Source organism: Bombus huntii, chromosome 3, assembly GCF_024542735.1.
Source record: "Bombus huntii isolate Logan2020A chromosome 3, iyBomHunt1.1, whole genome shotgun sequence".
Lineage (NCBI taxonomy): Eukaryota > Metazoa > Arthropoda > Insecta > Hymenoptera > Apidae > Bombus > Bombus huntii.
Window position 1 is genome coordinate 10,297,575 of NC_066240.1, and position 19,193 is coordinate 10,316,767.

The 19,193-nt window shown below is 37.1% G+C and overlaps 1 protein-coding gene across 3 annotated transcripts in view; it reads right to left on the minus strand.

Annotated features, from left to right (window-relative positions):
• The window catches only part of LOC126863748 (carbonic anhydrase-related protein 10), a 226,734-nt gene that overhangs the window by 44,763 nt on the left and 162,778 nt on the right, over window positions 1-19,193 (minus strand). For all 3 annotated transcript variants that reach the window (XM_050614218.1, XM_050614219.1, XM_050614220.1), the window contains exon 4: window positions 7,263-7,454. In XM_050614218.1, the coding sequence (XP_050470175.1) occupies window positions 7,263-7,454 (192 nt within the window). The remainder of the gene's footprint in view (window positions 1-7,262; window positions 7,455-19,193) is intronic.

The following is a 19,193-nucleotide window of genomic DNA, read 5'->3' on the forward strand; positions in this document are numbered from 1 at the left end:
ATCGTCAAACGGCCATTTACTTTCGTCCCCAGATGCGGCAAATGAAAGTAGTTTCAATTTCAATTTAAATCGCTTTATCATTAAAATCTTCTTCAAACAACTGTAACTACGATTTAATTCACGATGTTACAGAAATATCCAGCTTAACATTTTCTCCCTTCGTACGGAACGAAATTTTATATCATAAATTTTTATTTAAAATTGAAAAACCAATTTACGATTGTATATTAAAGATGCTAGTCCTTTCTATGTGTAGAATTAGAGACAACGAATTTGAATATCTCATTAAGATGAATCTTTAATTCGCGAAAAAGAATTTTTCAATCGAAAACAGAATTTCTCTACCTACAAAATTACTGTCTTTGTTAGATATCAATGATGTTTCGTTAACTATCTTTCGTTTACACAAAAATGTTATTTCAATTATTTACTAAATAATCTATTTATTATGAGAATATATAATAAATAAGTATACAACGATAATATTAGTTCGATTAAATTTTACCTTTTACTATTACCTGACCATATCCTTATTTTTGTCCCCGACTGTATACGAAACCTTGTGGTACAAAAATATCGAAGCAAATCCGTGCGAGACAGCGTCGTGTCGTCTTGTCCGTCGAAAAACGGAAATAGGAGAATAGAACGTGAGGAAGGGAGACAGCGAGAAGAAGCACGGGTCACGGAGAAGGGCGAAGGGTCTGCTTGAAAGGGCTGGCAGGAGGACAAGGGGATTCCCAGAGCCACGGCACTCGAGCGAGTCTGAACCATTACCGGCATGTTTGAGCGACGAGCCGCTTTGATGCCGAAAGCCTACTCGAGAAGGAGCTGATGGAGTGGCTCGAGTGGCTCCTCGAATGGTCCCTCCTTGTCTCAGCACCTGAACCGGATGTCCACACAGGCGTTCCCGGTTTGAGAGTCACGAATTTATGGCCGGCGTGCTAGACTGAATTAGCCTAGCGCATCGTATTGTCGATTAATTATTGATCCGACTCGTTCGATAGATGAATGGTTTAGACGATGATGATATCGAGTTAATGATTTTTAAGACTGATTTCGATAAATTTTGGAATTTTTTACAGAGTGTTTTTAGCAAATGTTTAATACGATCTCTTTTGTGGCGCTGATGAAGTAAGAAGAAACGTTTGCTGTGATATTTGGCACTGAAATACAGTGGCTACCAAAATTATTTGTAGGTAGCATTGTTCTTCAACGAAGAAACGTTTTATACGTTTTTACGTTTCATTTTCATTTTTGTAATTATATGAAAATGCTGCTAAATCAAACGAAATTTAATGTTCTTGGGCATAATTAATTAATATGTAAATATCAACGGGAATGATCTATTATATAACAATGAAGAAGCAAATTGAAACTTTCACGATCGGATCCAGCCTTTCGAAAATTTCAGCTTTCTATCTCTATTAGGACGTCAACGAGCCAGAATGTCGAAAGATAGACGCATCATTCATTCCTTTTTTCTCGGTCGTTTACGAATTCGAACGGCAATCGATTTGCGTGCAGATATGCACAGAGTCCCGGTCGAATAAAAATGGAAATCGCGGAGGCAGTTTACGCCGGGAATCAATGCAATCCCTTTCCAGATTAAAATTTTATTTGCAATTAAACGACGATGGACCAGCTGTGTTTGCCGTCGCAATGATCTACCTTTCTGATAAAACGAGAAACAACAAACGTAAAATGAAATGAAAAAACAGACAGAAAAAAGAAAAGCACATACGACTGGAACAGGTCATGAAGCATGTAATGGTCGATTCATTCGACTTTGTTTCTCGTGATTATTAAAAACAATCAGTGATTCGTTGAGACCGAAGAATCGCGTGTAACTAAATAAATAATTGCGACATGAAGAATCGGAGTGATCTTAATAGAACTGTAAAATCGGCCTGTCCTTGTTCCCATTGCTAAATGAATCTACGTGAATATTTTTGAGAACACGCACGTCGAACAGTTACGAATAACAGTTAACGTAAAAGGTAGCTCGGGAACAAGAGTAATTTTTAATCATAATTGCCTTGCGGCTAGCATGATCTTCCGCTATTATTATTGAGCGTAATTACCACTACTTTTCAATATATTAGTTCCGGCCATTAGTGTTTCAAGGTCTTTTCTATTTCCGTAATAAATGGTTTCGCGAGCTTGTTCTTTGTACGGAGTTATTTTACGATTTCTTTAATTCTTTTGTATATAGATAAAAAACATTTAAAATTACTGAAATAAATTTTTGTTTTATTTCCAACATTATAATATTCTATCATATTAGATAGTCTATTTATAATATTTATATTAATTATTATCGTACAGTTGTAGGACAAAAGTTGTACAAAAAAACACTACTATAATCGAAAGAGTTAATTAAAATATGTAGAAAAAATGAGGAAGCGTAGAGGTACATACATAGATCAATGTTTGTAGATGGTAGCTTTGGAATTATTATGCCAGACCACGCATCCAGTTATGATATGTACTCTCACTGATAGTTAATGATTCAAGGCTGACTCTTGCCACTGGAATTGTTAATGATTCAATATTTATTGACTCGCACTGCCGATGATTCATTGATATATGCTAAGCTGCATCGTTGTAAAATTTATCGTGGAACGTTTGTTTATGTCAACAGAAGCAGCCTGGCCGTTTATGATTGATTTGTACTACTGAGCGCGCAGTTGACTTATGCTACTGGGAGTAAAAGAACCGTTCATATAATACGTATGCGATACAGGAATACGAATATATTCAAGAATCTTGGGATTCGAAATATACAATTGGAAAATTAATTGATTCGAATATGTAGCTTTCAAGATTAGCATCAATTTCTCAATGTCAAAAGTAACAAAACTCATAATGTTACACGAAATTAGTTTCATGTAATTTCCGCGGAATTTCAATTACAGCTAACGTTGATACGTTTAAAGAGAGTGATATATTGACACTCAGATTGATAAATTTAATTCGAAATTATTACGAGTTATCTTATATTTAGAAAATCATGTTTAAAACGAGGATATATGAGGATTCCGTTTAGAATTTCGGAGAATTTCCTGCTTTTGTGCCAAAATTAATATTCCTTCGCACATTTCTTTCCCTACAGAACGAATTACAATTTTCTTACATATTTAAAGCACTTATGAATACGAAATTACATCATGCTTTTAAGAAATCTTAATTAAGTATTCTTTACTCTCCTTAGTTAATCTACATGTTCATAACCTTTTCACAGGAGAAGGAAATTATTTCTCCCAGCAATTAAAGTCACGTGTATGCACAAAATGAAAATACGTTTCCATTTCTGAAGTTCTATTTAGACAACAATGGGAAACATAATATTCAATGCTATTAAACGTTAATTTCACGAAATATGTACGATATTGTTACAAGAAATAAATTAATCCATTAATTTTGTCCCTTGCACGGCATTACAATAATAATATTATTGAATTTTTACAACATGCAACTTACAAATTATCAACGCTCTAATAATTTTCTTGCGTAATAACATCAAGTTTAACAACGAAACAAATATGAGCGCTGCAGAAAATTTTGCGAATTACAAATCGTTCAAGTCTTAAAATTATAAACTAGAAGTTCATAATCTACAACTTTTGACTTGGCAATTCATTAAGATTATTAGTAGATAAATTATTAGAGGTTCCTGCTGAGAATTAAACGTTTTGACAATTCTCTAATAATTTCTCAGGTTAACTTGAGTTTCCCCAAGTGTCTTAATACTTATGAATGGGAATGTACACAGCCGTACATACGCGTACACAGATCTGGAAACGCGACGAGTTGAGGATTTATCATTCAACGCAGTGGTAGTTCGCCAGTTCATTCGTCAGCGAGAGTTACACGGTCGGCGCGGCGGAAAACAGGTCGGAAAAAGCGCGAAAGAAGGACGCGGTGAAAATGGATGCGGCTGCGGGCCACAAGCACGGCCGCTGATTGCGCCGCGTCCCGCTCGCACCTGCTCGCGTGTGGATTTCGGATTTGCTGCGTGCAAACACGCAGCGTTGCCGCTGAATTATGTGCTCGATTAACCTCGAATCGATTTCAACCGCGTCGCAGCCGCGTTGATTCGAAAATAATTGTTTTCCGGCTTATGATCCATTCGGGCAACTTCTTTCTGTGTGGTTTGACGTCGTTTGATCCGGTTTGTTCATGTCAAATGTGGGAATTCTAAGAGTTATATCGATAGTGAAAGGGTTAGTTGCAAGTTTGAATTACGTTTGAAGAGGTATGGACAAGTGTAAGATAGTTTGAAGGGCAGTTGAAGTGGAAAATAGTTTCTTTCTACTTCTTTTTATTTTTTTGGTGATTCAGAAAGACGGTGTTGCAATATTGGTATTGATATTTCTTTGATTTTCATATGTGTTTTTGTATTTGATAGTAGAAAGATTAGTTGGATTATTTTAACCAATTAATAAGATTGATCATTTTTACCAACGAGTATATTCATTCGCAAACTTTTGGCTCGTGAAGGAAGATGAATGGTTTTCTGCGTTTCATTTAAAATAGTAATAGATTATTTGTATAAGACACAATAAAAATATGTTTAAGTGGAATAAAGGAAAAAGAAAGAAGAAATTACCATTGACTACTTATGTTAGACGAATATGGTTTCGTATGGTATAAATGAATTCGTTAGTGAATACAATGAATGACGGAGATAAAGTGTTATCAAATTTTTGGATATTTGCATGGAGATTATTTGGATATTTCCATTTGATCATGCGGCGCTGTATTTACTTTCGTTGGAATTTTATCGAGAATCCGATATTAATTTCATCGAAATAGGTAGTGAGACGCGAAATATCAATCGGTAGAATACTGTGTGCGCATATTAATACTGCACCGTATTTATATCATCTCTACAATTTTAGGATAGCATCGAGTGAGATAATTACTGGTTTTTAAAGATACCCAGCTCATGAAATTATAAGTGCTACAAGTTGGTTCCTCAAAAGCCAATGAAGTTATTTAATTATTTTTTTCTTTAATTAAATGGTTCTGAGTGCGAGACGATCTTTTCTCCCTCGTATTTTTAAGATGGATCTTTGTCATTCAAATAATTTTCTTTCTACTTTCGTTCCTGTATTATTGAAAGCAAAATCAACTGACATCTGTCACGTTGTCATTGTCCGTTCGTTACTTTGTTTCATTTTTTAAAAATGATACTTAACAGTTTAAGAAAATAATATACGTGTAATTTGTGCTTTGTGATGTAAAATAGTGTATGTGGTGGAATATGTATGTATGTATAATATGTTACATTTCTCAATAAAAAAAATTATCATCGTCGATGTATCAGTAAAAAAGGAATTCCAAAATCATATGGAAAATATACGTCTACGAGTAAAATATCAAATAAATTAATTCCTCCAACATCATAGCCTAATTTGGAAGTCCAAGGTAACTCCCAGGAAAAGTAACTTTTATATTTTTCCGCCACGGGGAACAAAATCGTGGAAACGAGCGTGTTGCATTCTACACTAATTAAAATCGAGAAGTCGTGGAGGACGGGCAACGTAGCTCGACGATATTCTTTCGCGGTTCGCCGACCGTCCAGGAGACGAGAATTGGGTCGCACGTGGAGAGGGTCTGCTTGCCGGCAGGATGAGCAGGTCGCAGTTAATTGGGTCATCGTCACGTCGCGTTTAACGAATGTTTAATTTGTCTCGTTACGAAGTCGGCTCCGTGATTAATTTCGATTAACTACGCTGTCAGGTTCCTGCGTCCTGGTTGCACCCTTAACCTTGTCCATGATTCGTTGATGACTCTCGTTACGAATATCAGAGATCTAACTAATATTTTTTAGGCTGTTTTGTACTTTCAACCTAGTGTAGCTAGCGTTTTATTGATCGAGGAGTGTTCATTTTAATATTGGAAATATTAAAATTAATAATTGGTACAAAATATGATTGTTCAATTTTAATATAATGGCGTGTTAATTAAATCTAGCAATACAGCGTCGAACAGATAGAATAATATTTGACAAAATTAGTTTATGGATTTTATCGTACATCGTTTCAATTATTTTCGTAGATCTCTCGGTGCCTACGTGTCCTGCACACTTTAATTACACTTTCTCGAATTCTAAAGTGGTCCGATCATATGTCACTTGATAATTTACTACCTCGTGTCTTTCTTCATCCCATAGCTCCGACACGCTGTGTGATTTTGAATTTCGTCAGAATGCAATTTTTAGGCAATAAGCAAGAACGACCATGGGACCAGCAACGCGTAAAAAAAAGTGGACAGACAAAAATTGCCTACCATTTGTTCTGTTGGAACGGCACAGTAAAAAAAAAAAAAAGATGAAAACAGGAAACAACTGAATTTACTTTTTCAACGTTAAACTGAAAGTGGGAAGAGAGACACGAAAGAGATTCGTTTCGATGATTTCGATTTCCACATTGAAACGAAGACTCGTGATAATATATAATTAAAGGCAGAGGCACTGACAGATTTTCAACGAGAACCATCAATATTGAATCGAGAATGATCAATATGGTCAATGTCGGTGAAAAATTCAATGACTTTAAAATTTTTCGCTTAACAAATAATTTCCCATCGTACGTTAAATACGTTATTCCTAATTTATATTTTATTTTCGTTCGAATGAATTTCCTCTATTTTTCTATTCCATAGTTTTATTTTGTACAGAATAAAACAGTGATATTGTTTGAAATTAGATTCGTTTCGTAGCTTAAGTGATATGAAATCGTTTCTTTCTCTGTTCTGTTATTTTTACCTGTTTCTTTTCCCAATTTCATGACCGGATTTTATCAAGTTTCACCGGACTGCAGATATTAAATTCCGCGTACAACCGAAGTCTCTGGAATTTCGACTTTTCAACCGGCGGCCATAAAATTGTTAACGAATTTCGCTACGTTTTGCGCGACATTCTTTCTCGGTTTGTCAAGCGATCATTTTTGATTTTTATCATTTCAATCGTTTTTACAAAATAGAAATAGATTTCAACGATTTTTGTGCACGAAGAATATGTGTTTGCCTGTGTAATATTTAGCTACGGTTTAGGAATATAACATTCTCTCTTCATAATTTTGTACCTTGCATATTTTAATAAATTCTCATAATCACTTTTTAATGGACAATCTTATAATTCCTCTTCTCTGGTAAGCTTTCAGCTAAATTTCACTTATAATAAATATTCTTCTAACGGCAATCGTTTTCGCGAAATGGAACACGCTCGCGTTTAATTTCTTAAACCTTTTACTCACCTCTGCAGGAAAAGCGTAGTTGTTAATGCGATGCTCCGATCCGTAATCGTTATCCATTCCATAGTGTATGTAGATCTCCTCGAATTGATAATGATAGGCGAGTGGGCCACCTGTTATATTGACTCGCACTTTCGCTTCCCGATCCGCTCTGAATACCAGGAACTGACCGGTGTTGTATAAATGCCCGGAAACCTGAAAACGAAATCAATTCGAAATCTTACTCGTTGGCGTAATCGATCTACCATTCTATCATTAGCCAACTTGTTAAAGTTTTACTTTAAACTGGATTAAATGTGAAAAAGTCTTGTCTCGACTAGAATGGTCTTATAATGGCAATTCATTATATTTCCAATAAATATTTTAAAATATTCCATTTCTGAAATTCCAAATTTCAAATATGATTCAAACGGAATTTAAATAATTACAAACGAACAAAAATGGAAAAAGCTAAAGCTACTGTAAACGAATCTGTATGATAAATTATCATCGTTAATTATTCATACTATGAATTTATTAAAACGTATTAGGCAGAAAATTATTCAAAAAATGATTATGCTGTGTAGATATAAAGTAACATCAACGTAGTTATATCCACAACGTAAAATTAACTTAACATTTTTGTAATCTAGTTGTATCTATAGCGTAAAATAAACGCAAAACGACGGATTTTATCAAGCAGGAAAAGCAAACACGGTTCCTGACAAATGAAAATATACTAAAATCGTTGGAAATGATAGTCGCGTTTGCCATCGATCGAAATCTCGAAAAGGAACGTTTCTTCCATCACTTTCATAACTTTACTGCCTGATAAATTTCTTGTAACTTCGATTTTCCCTCTCTCGTTTCCATATTGTCGACTGGAAACTTCCCCACTCCGCAGCCACGGTTCTCTCGCCCCGTTCCATTTGCTTTTCAACCTAAATATTTTCTACAGTTTGAAATTCGATAAATCCATTTCCACAAGGATACGGTAATTTACGTAAATTTCCATGAAAAATTCCTCACGATATTTTAACGGAAAATATAAGTATAAACGTCAAACGAGCACGTTTCCTCTTTCTTCCTGGTTTCGCGTTATAAACCGTAATTACGAATGGCGTTTTCCTTTCATCGAAACTGAATAAAAGTCGCGATGGTAACGCGATGAAAAACCGGGGGCCCGAAGAATACGCCACAGAGGAAAACACGATCCGACGCGAGATGTATAATTAAAATGGCGTAACTCCATTAAGTCCCGCACGAAACGCAATTATCCCATATTACGCGTGCCGCGCAAATCATTTTCATTTAAATCACCGCTACTCCGGGGGAAATTTTCAATCCAGCCGGCGTCCATTGAATTACTAATCGGCGATCTGCGTAAAATTTCGACCAGCTTGTAGCGGATGTGTTCTACAATTCAAGCAAGAATTAACGACCGATTAAACTGTCTTCAATAAACCTTCTTCGATCGGTTTTGTCCAACACGCTTTAACGCCCGAAACCGTTCATCATGACTCTACTAATTGTTGCATCGATAACTGCTGCTCTCTCATCATTTGTTTATTGATATCTGGTCATTGTGTTTCTGTGGTACTGACACACCATATAGAATTATTTTCCTGTGTTCACGTATTGCTTTGTTTCGTGTAACCTTTATCTAAAGACAATGATGCTTTCATATTAAGATAACATGAGATATATGTCAAATTTATTTATTTTGTTTTCATGCTATCAATGTACGCCAAACAAGTGCATTTCCTCTTCCTGGTTCCGTGTTATAAAACCGCAATTACGATTTGCGTTTACCTTTCATCGAAATTGAATAAATGTTATCGAATAATTGTTTAAATATAATTAAACAATTATATTTCGTATGATCGTGTATTTAATTGGTTGCAATAGTTTTTATAAAATGACTTTTTTGAGAATGATGTAGGCAATGCAAGTTGTCATATCACGATACGAGATATACATATGTCAAATATTATTTGAGCACGCTTTGAACGGAAAATAAAGAAATAGAAAGCTATGTATCTGTTTCAATAAAATCTCTTTTATCAAGATCACTTGTAGACAGCGTATCGAATTCGCCTTTTTCTTTGTCATTATATAGAAACAAAAATATGGTTTATTTCAAAAACATAATCTAACTTTATATAAATCTCTCTAGATTTCTAGGAAGCATAATAATTAATTTTCATGCAAGGATATTAAAGATTTATAGAGAAAAATTACAGGATGATTATATGCAAGATAAACGAAGAATACATGTGTGATACGGAGCAAAGCAGTGGAAGTAGTAATGAACCGTCTTTAGCCAGACATATTACTGTGAATTCATTATGCATGGACGTTTCATTCTGAAAATCATTTCAATAGTCCTTTTATTTCTTACGCGTGCATGTATCTTAAAATTTATTACAAATAAATAACATTGTGGAATTAATGTGATCTTTCATTATAGTCGTACAACACAATCAAAGTACCGTAAATATAATCGCTCTACATCAGCTATGTATGTATATGGTTGTTATTTTATTGAACAATTTAATTTATAATGATAAATTAATATTAATTTATAATTTATAATTTGTATTAAACACATGATAAAATATTCATTACGAAATATTAATAAAATAGCAAATATAAAGTATTAATTTATGTAAAATATTGTAATGTCCAATGTAAAAGCGTTCCATAACAAGGCTCCATAAATTTTCATTTACAAATTTAATGTCGCTTCCCTTCCAAATTATTTACCATGTAAATTCGTTTTACAATATTCATTAAAATTCTCAATAAATTATCTTCTCTTATTTATCTACCATTTCCCTTGACACTTCTCAAACTATTTACTCACCACAAACGTATTGTCATTTCTTATCTAAATTATTTACTATACACATTCATACTACAGTTTCATTAAAAATTCTCCAATTATTTTCCTACATGAATTCCTTACAATTTTTCCTGAAAATTCTTAAGCTATTTTCCCCAAAATGAAAAGAAAACATATTGTCACCTCTTCCCAATGATTCCCCCGTAATTCCTAATGATAATTGTACTTCATTGGGAGATCTTTTTTTGTCAAAACGACGCTCGGAGGAAAAGTTGTAGAAGTTACAGATTTTACCAAGATCGCCAAGATGTTAACTGATACCACGAATACATATGCGCAACAGAGGCGAGAGGAGAAAGGGAAGAGTTCTTTGTAACGAAGTTAATGAAGCGGCCTTTTATACACCGGCGTTACTTCGCGGTGTTTCGCAGTTTCGAAGCCGCGTACAAAGCGTTAATTTCGCGTCGGGTTCGTAAGACCGGCAGATGAGCCCTGTGCACGGTCAAGGCTTTACTAAATTTCCTCCCTCCCAAATTCCTAAATTACCTCCCACGCGACTCTATCTTGAACTCTGTGGCTCTCATCTTCGGTCTTTTCCACCACGGGAACGTTTCCCTTGCTGGCGACCTTCTAATTAGTACGCCATCAGCAAAACGAAACGTTGGTCGAATTCTCAGATCTGTGAAATCACGTGTAATTCTCATCTCGTTCTTGTTAATAGTCGTGTGCCGAATATACATACGTGAGCCGAAACGATGGAAAATAACATAGTGGAGTCTTGTGAGGCATTTCGTTTCAGTTTCATTATTCGTTATCTACTATATAGATCAAATAGAGATTCGATTCCTTTATTCATTAAGAATAATGTGGATTAAACATAGATTAAATATTCGGTTTCTCTATTCATTAAATGCTACTGATCAAAGTACAGATTATTTAATAAAGTAGTCTCTGTTCTTTTTCTTTTTTCCCAAAGAAATTTCAGACAAAAATAGAAAAGTATTAACATGGACTACGTTTAGGTACAAGATAATTCTGGATTGTGTTTACGGTTATAATTAGATAGCTGAGTTTTACGTATTCATGTGAAACGTAATGCCGAATCTTTTGATTATTTTTAAATACCCAATCGTACCTTTCTAATGTTATACCAATCTCGAACAAAATATGAGAAAATTCTCATTGGCACGCGTGACTTCTCGTCTCAATCTTACGTTAAACGTCCTCTTCCAACGTTACAGAACGTTTTCCTTTGCTGGAACGAGAGATCCAGGTTAGATTGAAACATAAAAATCCAAAAAGATTACAGTAGTTTCAAAGATACAGAGATACGTAGATTGTGTGAAACGATTTATTCAAGTCAGAGAAATGTCATATCTTTCTCTAAAATCCCCATCTCAATTAACCACGACACAGCTACGTTATACCAGTTCCATAAATCAAACTTAATCGAGTGAAACGTTCTTCAAATCACGACGCGACAATTAAACGCCACTAAACATAAATCTTTCACAAAATACTCATCACGAAATCCCAAAGCAGGCTGCGCTGCCCGAAGGACGAACAATGTTGTTTGACAGGTTCGCGACACGAATTCAGGCTTGCACGAATTCCGGCAAGTTGGGTAGGCCAATTATCGAGGCGGCAGAAACACGGGGGTGGTCAGGGGTGATCCCCTTGATACCTTGGTAATTTCTTCGCGGCAGGGCGGCTGACGGGACAAGGAGAACGTGTTTCGGGAGCTACGAGCAAGAAAGGGCGTGAACTCGTCCCTCTACTGGCGGATAATTGATTAGGCATTTAATTGGACGGAATAGCAAGGCCAGACACTGTGCGCCGTTGTCGCCGTTCTCTCTCTCTCTCTCTCTCTCTCTCTTTCTCTTTCTCTCACTCACTCTCTCTCACATACACACTTACTGGTTGAGCGAAGAACCAAGGGAAGAGACGAGAGTTAGAGGTTCCGACGAAGTGCAAGACGAGGCCGGGAAGTCCATTTTCTTGTACGTCGCGAGAAACTGAATTATAGCGTCATCAGTTAGAAATAATGAGGTAACCTCGGGGAGAAAGCAGCCGCGGACGACACGTCGGCAAAAGTCGCCGGCAGATAACTTATTATTTTGCAATAGATTTCCGCGCCTGGCCCTGGCCGAGCTCTATTCCGGCCAACTTCATACGCTGTGCCCTGACTCTCTTCCACTCTCTTCCATTAAACATGTCGCCGTTTCCGCTTCGTCGCGCCCGTTTTTCTTTCGCTTCCTTCCCTTCTTTAACCGGTTTATTAAGTTTCCTTCGATTGCCGATGTTTCCTCTAGTAAATTGTATTTAATGTGCGTTAGGTTTCTCTGCTATTTTCTTTCCCTACGTTTCCCTTATTTCCCTTATTTTCTCAACTTCGTCCCTTTCAAGAATTTGCCATTTATAAAACTTTATATTTTTCGCTTCCGATAATTCTGTACGCTGAATTTCTTAATGAATATACCGGTTTCTGAAAATTCGTTCTATCTCGTTGCCACTTTGACTTTGCTTAATTATGAAATTTTTAATTTCTAATTTTTAATTTGCCTTTTAATAAACAAAGACTGCTAGTCTTGCGAGACAAATTTTCACACAAAATACGAACAAAGATATCGCACGTATTAATGACGATTCTTTCATATCTGTTTCAGATCGAAGAAGCTCTATAACGATAAAAAGCACCAATAAATGAAAAATGATCGAAAACCATCAGCCGAATATTAGAATAAAAATTCGGAATGAGAGCCGGAATAAATCTTAGCTCTTCGTCGAGTCTTTTCGACTTGAGCGAATATAAATCCAACGACGCCAAGAAGTAGCATAACTCACCCGAAAGAACATAACTCATTATCCCTCCGATGGATCTCCACCTTTCCGATTCTAATTCGCGGATAATCCTCCCTCTTTCTCCCTCTTCTTTTTCATCCCCCTTTCCATTCTCGGCAACTTCGAACTCGGATCAATGAGGCCGTCGCCGGAAGAAGACTCGCGAGAAGCAGTTCTACGAGGCCGAATCTGCACAAAGACCGTCCCCTTGGTTCTTTCCACAAGACCTCCAAGTTCAAACTGTCTTCACGAGCCTTTTCGACGCGTTCCACCCTTTTCCTTCACGAAGGCAACGAACGATAGAAGCAGGAAGTCGTTCAGCCGCTGAACGAACAATCGTCATCGCGAATTCTCCTGAATCGCCGTGTGGCCTCGTGGTTTTGTTCCCCGTGGCGGCGGCTGGAAAATTCACGAGACGAAGAACCGCCACACCATTGCGGTATAATCTTCTTCGTTTCCTTTCGTTCGTCCGCCGGTGAACGAACTTCATCGGCGCATCGGTGATTAGTGCGGCTGGCGAGTTTCTTTTAGCTGAATTTCGAACATCAAAGGAAAGTTTCGCGCTTTCCATCGATCGAAAGGGTTCGCGGATTCACGCAGAAAGGATTCTTCGCTCTGACGGAGCCGGAATTGTCTCGAGTGTCTCACGGGATTTTGATAGGGTGATGGGTGGTTCTAATGTTACCTTTCCTCCTGATATCGTCAATTTTACTACCTGGAATTTTGACCTTTCGGTGGGTTGGCGAGAAAGTTATTCGTGGAATTATTGGCTCGGAGAAGTGTGCGTTTATTCTTACCATAAAATTTATAGATACTTTTAGCCATTTGGATACTTCATTTCCATGTAGCTTGTGACGTGTGACTTGTATTTAACATTGTGTTTATTTGCATTCAAATGTAATACAATTATAACACGTACAAGGAGGAAACGAGTTGTACATAAAATATCAATTAATTCTTAATAAAATGTCAAATTGTAATCCAAAAAGGTGTTCATTTATTACGATGCATAGATATCACTGATAATATTTTCTTCTTGTTAGGTAGATGATACATTTACACTGTACATGTGAATGCGTGTGTAAGCGCCAGGTTACGACAAAAGACAGTTGAGACAAAAGACGATTGGAAGCTGTTAGAAGTCAGAAGCTGTCAGAGTGTAATATACAAGGTGGTTGGTAACTGGTGGTACAAGCGGAAAGGGGGCGATTCTACGCGAAAAAAGGAGTCGAAAATATAGAATAAAAATTTTTCGTTTGAGGCTTTGTTTTCGAGAAAATCGACTTTGAATTTTTGCTCGGTACGCGTGCACTTTATCGCGTCTCGTTATAACGGATCTCACTGTAGATCGTTGTCTCGATGGAAAAATTAAAAAAAAAAAAAGAAAAAATTTCATTCTATATTTTCGACTTCTTTTTTCGCGTAGAATCACCGCCTTTCCGCTTGTACCACCAGTTACCAACCACCCTGTATATGCATAACTGTTGTGTGTGAATAAAGTAAACTATTTGTATTTCCGAATCCTCTCGATACCTTAACACCTCTGTTCGTAAAAGCAATATCATCATTTCATCTCGTAAATTTACGTCTCTCACTCGATTAAATAAAACCATCCGATTAACAGATATCCATTGTACGTAAAATCAAATCAACAGAATTTGAAACGCTTCGCGACTATTCTTGAAAATCTGCTTAAAGCGTGGCGAAATGCAAATGTTATTTAACGATTATACCTGAGCATCGACAACCAAGATGGTATCGCGCCGAGTGAAAAGGAGCCAACGCGGCGCCGGGAATCCCAACTCTTATGGAACAATAGTCTGATCGCGAGTTAATTAACAACCAGCCGCTGTTTATACGATAGTTACGACGATTTATATACCGGCCACGTTTCTGGTTTCTCCTGTTGGACTAGAACGCCAAGAGCTCCGATTATTCTCGATGGATAAAGAACGAGGAATTCCTTTCGACTCGAGGGACGCTGACACGCGTATTGCTCTCGCCTGTTATGGCAGTCGCTGGTTTTTTTGTGGACGATACTATATACGAAAGCATTTTATGCATGATACTATATACCACAGTATTTTTACTCGCATTTGCAAAAATAATTGTTTTGCACATTGTTGGAATTGGAGAATATATAGAATTTTTGTAAAAGTATTAGGATTGACAATATATTAATTATTATATTACTGGACTTATTATATTACTATTAATTATATTACTGGAACGATAATTGTTAAACTGCAGATATTTATGGAAATTCATAGTTTTGGTATAGCTGGAATGTCTACGAATCGAGCTCCTTCTATCGAAATTCCGAGTGCTGGAAACAAGAAATAACAGAATGAAATCAAGCCTAAAACGCTACTGATTATATCGACAGGAGATATTCGCACAAAGGCGTGGGAATGATAATTAACTGTAATAACTCTGTCTCACTTCTGTGCACAGTTGATTTCGAGGAGAAGATGCAAGCAGCGAAACTGACGGACAAGGCCGAGTATTTGCTTGGTCGCGGATAGTTGGCGGTTTATTCGCGAACAATGGCCGTGTCGAAGGGAATTCTCTTTCGCGAGGAAAAAGTAACAATGGCACCTCTTTATTCAGAAAGCCGTTGCCCTGAGTAAACGAGCTCCAGTTCGCGAACGAACGTTTACAGAGTCACGGTATTATCTCGGCGAATACATTCAAATATTCGTTGCTACTCCGTCACGATTTCGCTTATCTGTATGCTTACAAATGAATATCGAACGAAACGAAACGAGTGTCGTGTTTCTTTCTTTTTCTATTACGTCGGGGTGCCGTCGTATTTTGTATGGATTTGTCGTGGCTGCTATTGATAAAGTTAGGGGCCAAGAGGCGGAGGAAGTGGAGCGGGTTTGCGTAAGTTCAAACGGATGCCCAGTAGAACAGCACCGCATATGGTCAGACATAAGGGGAATAGGATGGTCTCGTGTATTTCCACGCGAGCGAGTAGAATGGATCCGTGTACGGTCGGACGGGGACTGAAATAGAATAGGACAGGGCATAATCCGACGAGGATACAAAAGGATATGGATGGAGCTTTCAAATAAATTGTAAGTAACAATTCCTCCCCTCTGCCACCAAGCAGCCCGTGTTCCGGCAAATATTACGCTGTCGTGTTATCGATCATACGACTATCTTTCTGTGAAAATAGCTAAAATTGCATGCTTCCAGTGATCACGCGAGTAACGTGAGTTACAGAAATTAAGCACGGCGTAGATTTCTTACGGATTCTATTTCTGACTCGTCACTTTGATTCGTTAAATCCTTATAGGTAGAATTTTAGAATTCGTTTACGAGGCTGAAGATTGTAGTTGATTGGAAATTTCTATTCATTTCGATTTCAGTATTAAAGATCGATAAATGAAAGATTCGCGATAAAAGTGATTCTTCTCTTTTCCTCGAGTTTTTAGATAATAACGCATTCTAGTCGTTGGAACAGTCTGACGATATAGTGGAATTGATATCGTAAAAATAATCTATATCTTGATTTATTGTTCAATGAAGATTAATGGATTCTATAAAAACAGTCTTTATCGCGAGCTCCACAATTTCGCGATTCAATTGGATGCCGCTCAAGATTTTTAATACTCATTCGTTTAATGGCTACGTTACTGGGTCAAATAAAGATAGTCATATTGTATTCGAAATGATTTTCCTATTACAAACAGAAAGTGGCGCGTTATTCAATAATCACAAAAGACGTTACACGGTTCGAAAAAGATTGAAATATACTGCTGCGTACACCGAAGCCAGTTAAAACAACAAAAACATTTCACTGAAATATCTTGAACGTATCTTTACCCCATCCAATCTGCCCAACCAATAAACTCGCCAGTAACACCGGAACTGAAAAATACAGGCAGGAGAATCCCTATAAAACGTTCCTCTGGCCGGTTCACAAATTCCACCTCTCGAACGCGTTTCTGCCGTCACTTCGGTTCATCGAATTTTTGTCAGGGCCGGGAAAGAGTCGAGGGTGGAAAGTCAATAAACTCTGAATTCCGTTTCTCCAATCGAACAGAAATATTTCAAAACGTTCCCGGCTAACACAACCATCCTGGGTCACATACGAAACGAGTCACGATGATCGGAAGTCCAGACGTTCGTGGCTCGTGTCCCAATCCGCGGAGAATTAGGATTCTCTTCGAATCGGTTCGGTTTCGATCGCGAAATTACGCTGTCTGACAATTTTGGGATCGCCTAGCGAACGACGAATCCAGTTGAAACTGGCGGAAACGTGCACATGGGCGAAGATCAGAACTAGGACTGCATGTAGGGTGGTTGAAGAGGGATGAAAAAGGGCAGAGGGGATGGAATCGAGAGAAAAGCACGGAGGAACCTCGGTCGAAGACGTACGTTCGACTCGGCAAGTCGGTGGTTCGGTGGTTCGCCCTATTGTTTAATTTAAGTGCCAAAGTTTAAACCAGGTTAAACGCCGTATAAATTCACGAGGTACATGAAACCACCCTTCGACTGTTCCTTTTGCCCTTCGCGTATACCTTTCGTGTCCTAGGAATAGTGGGTGTTGTAAGGGGGATTGGTGAGGATACGAAATGGACCGAGGGATGTATTTAAATAGCGCTGAAACTAGATGTGACGTCACTGCGGCTTCCGGCTCGGGTAGTTAAGGCTGACGATAGTTAAGGCTTTTATCCGGTTTTTCACTTTGCTATTCGCTATTGGATTATCCTCTGCCGACTACGGACATTTTAAGTCGTTGCTGAATCGGGAGAAGGTTTAGGTTTCCTCGGGATAAAGTTTTCAGTTTCTAAGGCGAAGCGAATTGTTTTACGAAGCTAGCGTGATTATGTAGTTGATTATGTTTCATATACCGTCTGGAGAACAGGAGATGGAATATGGTTAAATAGAAGAGACGCTTTATAATTTATAATTGTCGATACCGTACTACAGCTGGTACCGGAAATCAAATCTATTAAAATACCAGGTTTCAGGGATTTTGTTCTGGCAATTTCATAAATGTATTATGAAAGTACAAATAAATTAATTAATATGTAAATATAATGAACGCAATGGTACGACGATACTTTTTGTAGCAACTGTATCTACGTATAAAGTATAGTAGTTTATGTTCAAATTTTCCAAACGTTACGTTGGTGTACAGTATTCGGTATCCGCGAGAGATGGCAAATTATCCTTGGATTATTAATGCGACAAGTCTCGCGTGTCCGCGGAATTAATGGGCTGTTTAGAATATTAATTTCTAAGGAAGTACCGCGAAACAGGCCCAAATGGATCTGGCCTGACGCATCCCTGTAATGTAACTATTAATCTTCCGAGTAGAAACGTGCATGTGCAGTCGGGAACCGCGTGACAAAGGGCAAAACCTTGATACCCATAACTTGTCTCGGTGTATTTCGTCCTGTTCTGTTCCCACTCTGAATTACGGTTACAACAACTAAGAGATAATCGTATCGGACTATGTACGAGAGTAAATTGTTCGACAAAAATATCGATTCGAGACTTTATTTAAAGTCAGACAAATTTACTCTAGTTTACGTAAAATATACGCGATTTGTTTTCATTCATATAGCTCCGTAAGACATCGAATGATTTTATGATTTTTCGATATACTCAATGTTTCTGATATGTATTAATAATATGCAATAACATATATATATACATATACAGTGGTGAATAAAGGTATCGTTGCACAACAATAATTTTTCTATAAAATCTTTTCCTATATAAATCTAATACAAAAGATACGAGGTGAAATGTCTTACCTTTAAAGGCGTATTATAATTGAGAATGGTATGACGTAGATTAACTCTTAACTACTATTATGAGGTGTTACAATATCGCAAACGTCGTAAACACTGGCATAATTTCCCTTTCAAGTAGCATGTGACACTAAATGTCTCAGTTATCTCGAATAACATCGAGCCTTGTAATGATACGATATGACTGTTTATGGCAATTTGGATTACAATTGTTCTATTCGAGTATTTCAAAGTTTCACCAAGAATTAGCTTTATAGTAAGTAGGCTGTTTCTCCAAGTTAGAAGTCGAATAAAACTCTAACACAGTTGCTAAAGTTCTAAAAGACTCCAAGGCTAATGTTTATACAACATTCCGCAATACCTTAGTATCCTACACTGACAATTAATAATTCTCTCCTGACAATATGAAAATTTCCATGTTACCATGTTACTTAAAGAAAAACGATAACTTTCGTCTCAGCAACCCAAACTTCATCTCGCATTAGTATTCACGATACA